At 51.7% G+C, this 4,895-nt stretch overlaps 1 protein-coding gene across 1 annotated transcript; it reads right to left on the reverse strand.

Annotated features, from left to right (window-relative positions):
• Window positions 1-2,696: 2,696 nt before the first annotated feature.
• On the reverse strand, window positions 2,697-3,413 carry LOC125729839 (splicing factor U2AF 65 kDa subunit-like; the record flags this gene model as incomplete). Its single annotated transcript, XM_049005702.1, is given in 4 exon segments — window positions 2,697-2,936; window positions 3,123-3,209; window positions 3,301-3,332; window positions 3,335-3,413. Coding segments are annotated over 4 exon segments (438 nt in total), but the record flags the coding sequence as incomplete, so codon positions are not given.
• Window positions 3,414-4,895: the final 1,482 nt, after the last annotated feature.

Below are 4,895 nucleotides of genomic sequence, written 5' to 3' on the forward strand. Positions count from 1 at the left end.
CAGATTGTCCGTCGCCTATCTGAGCCAATCAGATTGTCCGTCGCCTATCTGAGCCAATCAGATTGTCCGTCGCCTATCTGAGCCAATCAGATTGTCCGTCGCCTATCTGAGCCAATCAGATTGTCCGTCGCCTATCTGAGCCAATCAGATTGTCCGTCGCCTATCTGAGCCAATCAGATTGTCCGTCGCCTATCTGAGCCAATCAGATTGTCCGTCGCCTATCTGAGCCAATCAGATTGTCCGTCGCCTATCTGAGCCAATCAGATTGTCCGTCGCCTATCTGAGCCAATCAGATTGTCCGTCGCCTATCTGAGCCAATCAGATTGTCCGTCGCCTATCTGAGCCAATCAGATTGTCCGTCGCCTATCTGAGCCAATCAGATTGTCCGTCGCCTATCTGAGCCAATCAGATTGTCCGTCGCCTATCTGAGCCAATCAGATTGTCCGTCGCCTATCTGAGCCAATCAGATTGTCCGTCGCCTATCTGAGCCAATCGATTGTCCGTCGCCTATCTGAGCCAATCAGATTGTCCGTCGCCTATCTGAGCCAATCAGATTGTCCGTCGCCTATCTGAGCCAATCAGATTGTCGTCGCCTATCTGAGCCAATCAGATTGTCCGTCGCCTATCTGAGCCAATCAGATTGTCGTCGCCTATCTGAGCCAATCAGATTGTCCGTCGCCTATGCGCCAATCAGATTGTCCGTCGCCTATCTGAGCAATCAGTGTCCGTCGCCTATCTGAGCCAATCAATTGGCCGCGCCTATCTGAGCCAATCAGATTGTCCGTCGCCTATCTGAGCCAATCAGATTGTCCGTCGCCTATCTGAGCCAATCAGATTGTCCGTCGCCTATCTGAGCCAATCAGATTGTCCGTCGCCTATCTGAGCCAATCAGATTGTCCGTCGCCTATCTGAGCCAATCAGATTGTCCGTCGCCTATCTGAGCCAATCAGATTGTCCGTCGCCTATCTGAGCCAATCAGATTGTCCGTCGCCTATCTGAGCCAATCAGATTGTCCGTCGCCTATCTGAGCCAATCAGCTTGTCCGTCGCCTATCTGAGCCATTCAGATTGTCCGTCGCCTATCTGAGCCAATCAGATGTCCGTCGCCTATCTGAGCCATCAGATGTCCGTCGCCTATCTGAGCCAATCAGATTGTCCGTCGCTCGCTATCTGAGCCAATCAGACTTGTCCGTCGCCTATCTGAGCCATCGCTTGTCCGTCGCCTATCTGAGCCACTCAGATTGTCCGTCGCCTATCTGAGCCAATCAGATTGTCCGTCGCCTATCTGAGCCACTCAGATTGTCCGTCGCCTATCTGAGCCAATCAGATTGTCCGTCGCCATCTGAGCCACTCAGATTGTCCGTCGCCTATCTGAGCCAATCAGATTGTCCGTCGCCCTATCTGAGCCAATCAGATTGTCCGTCGCCCATCTGAGCCAATCAGATTGTCCGTCGCCCATCTGAGCCAATCAGATTGTCCGTCGCCCATCTGAGCCAATCAGATTGTCCGTCGCCCATCTGAGCCAATCAGATTGTCCGTCGCCCATCTGAGCCAATCAGATTGTCCGTCGCCCATCTGAGCCAATCAGATTGTCCGTCGCCCATCTGAGCCAATCAGATTGTCCGTCGCCCATCTGAGCCAATCAGATTGTCCGTCGCCATCTGACGCCCTCAGATTGTCCGTCGCCCATCTGAGCCAATCAGATTGGTCCGTCGCCCATCTGAGCCAATCAGATTGTCCGTCGCCTATCTGAGCCAATCAGATGTCCGTCGCCTATCTGAGCCAATCAGATTGTCCGTCGCCTATCTGAGCCACTCAGATTGTCCGTCGCCTATCTGAGCCAATCAGAATGTCCGTCGCCTATCTGAGCCAATCAGATTGTCCGTCGCCTATCTGAGCCAATCAGATTGTCCGTCGCCTATCTGAGCCAATCAGATTGTCCGTCGCCTATCTGAGCCAATCAGATTGTCCGTCGCCTATCTGAGCCAATCAGATTGTCCGTCGCCTATCTGAGCCAATCAGATTGTCCCGTCGCCTACTGAGCCATCAGATGTCCGTCGCCTATCTGAGCAATCAGATTGTCCGTCGCCTATCTGAGCCAATCAGGTCCGCCTACTGACCATCTTGTCCGTCGCCTATCTGAGCCAATCAGATTGTCCGTCGCTATCTGAGCCATCAGATGTCCGTCGCCTATCTGAGCCAATCAGATTGTCCGTCGCCTATCTGAGCCAATCAGATTGTCCGTCGGCCTATCTGAGCCAATCAGATTGTCCGTCGCCTATCTGAGCCAATCAGATTGTCCGTCGCCTCTCTGAACCAATCAGATTGTCCGTCGCCTATCTGAACCAATCAGATTGTCCGATCGCCTATCTGAACCAATCGATTGTCCGTCGCCTATCTGACCAATCGATTGTCCGTCGCCTATCTGAACCAATCAGATTGTCCGGTATAGTCCCGGTCGCCTATCTGAACCAATCAGATTGTCCGTCGCCTATCTGAACCCAATCAGATTGTCCGTCGCCAATCTGAACCTCAATCGTCCGTCGTCTATCTGAACCAATCAGATTGTTTTTCTTACACAAAAAATTATTCCGTTATCAAACACTTTTGTGCAAGAAATGCTCCCATGAGCCTGTGTTTAGTGCCTACAGAGGTCTTCTTTTTGCCACTGGTACAGGAGAGTACGGGTCCCACCTTGCCACAGCCAGGCACCTCCACGCTATCGACGGGCCGCGGAATCTCGATGGAGCGCACGTTGCCGTACTTGCAACACTCCTCCCGGATGTCCTCCAGGATCTCCTCGTAGTCCTCGTCGTCCACCAGCTCCTCGGGCATGACCATGTTGAGGAGGCACAGCACCTCCGTGGGCATGCCGGAGCTCTGCAGCCGCTGCAGCCCTGGAACCTGCAGCGTCACCGGCGTCTCGATGATGGCCGTCTGTCCCGGGGGGCGACAAGAGTGTCAGATACCCCCTGATCGTCCAATCGGCTCGAGTAACAGCGAGAAATTTACCTGGACCCAAATAAACCCCAAGAAATAGGGGCATTAAGCTTCCTGGGAGGCACCCAGGAACCAAGTTGGGTTAGGACATCAGAAAGGCGGCAGCCGAGGGCAAATACTCACAGCGTTGGCATTCTTAGCCCCCACGCTTGCCCGCTGGACGATGAGCTTCTTGTCTCCGAGCTGCATGCCATTGAGTCCAGCCACGGCCTGCGGGATGCATCCCACACAAGCGTCAGCAATTCCATCCGGAAGCCCCGAGTCACCCCAGACCTTCCAGCTGCTGCCCCACCTCACGCACCTGGTCAGTGGCACTGATGTCCACGTATTCACGAAAGCCTAACCCTTAGACAGTGACGTGGCACTGTCCTTCACAAGGTTGAAGGCCTTAAGAGGTCCGAACGACGTCAAGAGTTGCCTTCACCTGGGCAAGAGGAGGAGACGCGGGGGGGCGATTAGCCCGACAGGCCAGGCAGGCGCCTCGCTAGAAATGCTAATCTTAACTGTGGGAGACGCAGGTTAACTTTGCAAAACGACATGAGGAAACAGTGAAGACATCAGGAAAATGGCTTTATGACAAGTGGCTCGACATACGGTGCACACTAGAGCTCAAAGCCCCCTGTGCCCTTTCTGCATGACTTACTTACTGGGAGCGTACAAAGTAACTATTTTGATTCTTGTCAATGAATGATAACACAGATTCCCCCCCCCCCATCCTACAGCTCATACACACACAGAATTCCTAATCAAGTTCTTCTGATAATTCCCAACTACGAATTTGAAATATGGACCGAGTTGCATCTGATTTTACGGGCCCCATACTTAAGCTAGATGGTATATAAAAAAAAACACTATATAAACCAGTCTATTGAAGAGGTTGCCATGTATACATGTGGAGGGGGGGGGGCGACTCGGCAGAACACAAACCCAGCCGAATCACTGACTTCCTGTTCTTAAACACCAAGAACCACATGGTGCAGTTAATTAGAGGGACAACGCCTACAGGAGATAAACTCACAGGTAAAGCTAAGAGCCGCCACAGGGTCCTGCTAAAGGGGCCACGGCTTGAAGCCAAACAGGACGAAATAGCTCTGCTAACATCATTCCTCACTTATTCTACAGGAATCTACTGTAAAGCCGCATAACCACTGACTTCAGAAAGGAGTCACCTGGGACACTGGCAGCCACAAGAGGGCGCTACCTCCTACCTTCTCTTAGGGGCAAACAAACAAAAATCAAATTTATTACCCTGTGATCAGCATAATAAGTCTCTCCCCAGCCCTTCAACCCCCAAAAAAGGACCCCATATGCGTAAGAGCACTCCAGGACAGAGCCCCCCCACAGGGGCAGGCCGTCGACAGGGAGGATATCCGTGCGAGGGACGGAATGTCTTACTTGCCTTGTGTTACATGTGGCATGGCAGCAGTAGGTCAGTACTACTGAACAAATATGAGCGAAGCCTTAACGATCTTACAGGCCCCTAGCTGGGGACAAAGTGGGAACAAAAATGAAAGAGCTGTAAGTATCAAAGCGGTAGCAGGGACTGCAAAAAAAATGTAAACACCAGGATACAAGCAGCGGTTTCCATTTCACCTGTCTATGGCACATTTACTGGCTTTGACGTGAAATACATTAACAGTTCTGCTGGATTCAAACTCTCCCCCCAGTGCTGCTTTGGTACAGCCTTCCTCTTGACTTGGAATACATGTGACTCACACTGGATAAGAAAGATTACGATGACAATCCGAAAGGAGGAAAAAATCAAAGAAAAACAAACTGACTGCACTCTCACTTACCTTTCACTGAAACCGCGATCACTATCTTGTGGGCTGAGTCTTGCCATTTTTAACAGTTTAGGCTAAAGTGAGTGGGACAACCGGAGCTCAAAATGTTACA

The sequence above is a fragment of the Brienomyrus brachyistius genome, unplaced genomic scaffold (genome assembly GCF_023856365.1).
Source record: "Brienomyrus brachyistius isolate T26 unplaced genomic scaffold, BBRACH_0.4 scaffold788, whole genome shotgun sequence".
Lineage (NCBI taxonomy): Eukaryota > Metazoa > Chordata > Actinopteri > Osteoglossiformes > Mormyridae > Brienomyrus > Brienomyrus brachyistius.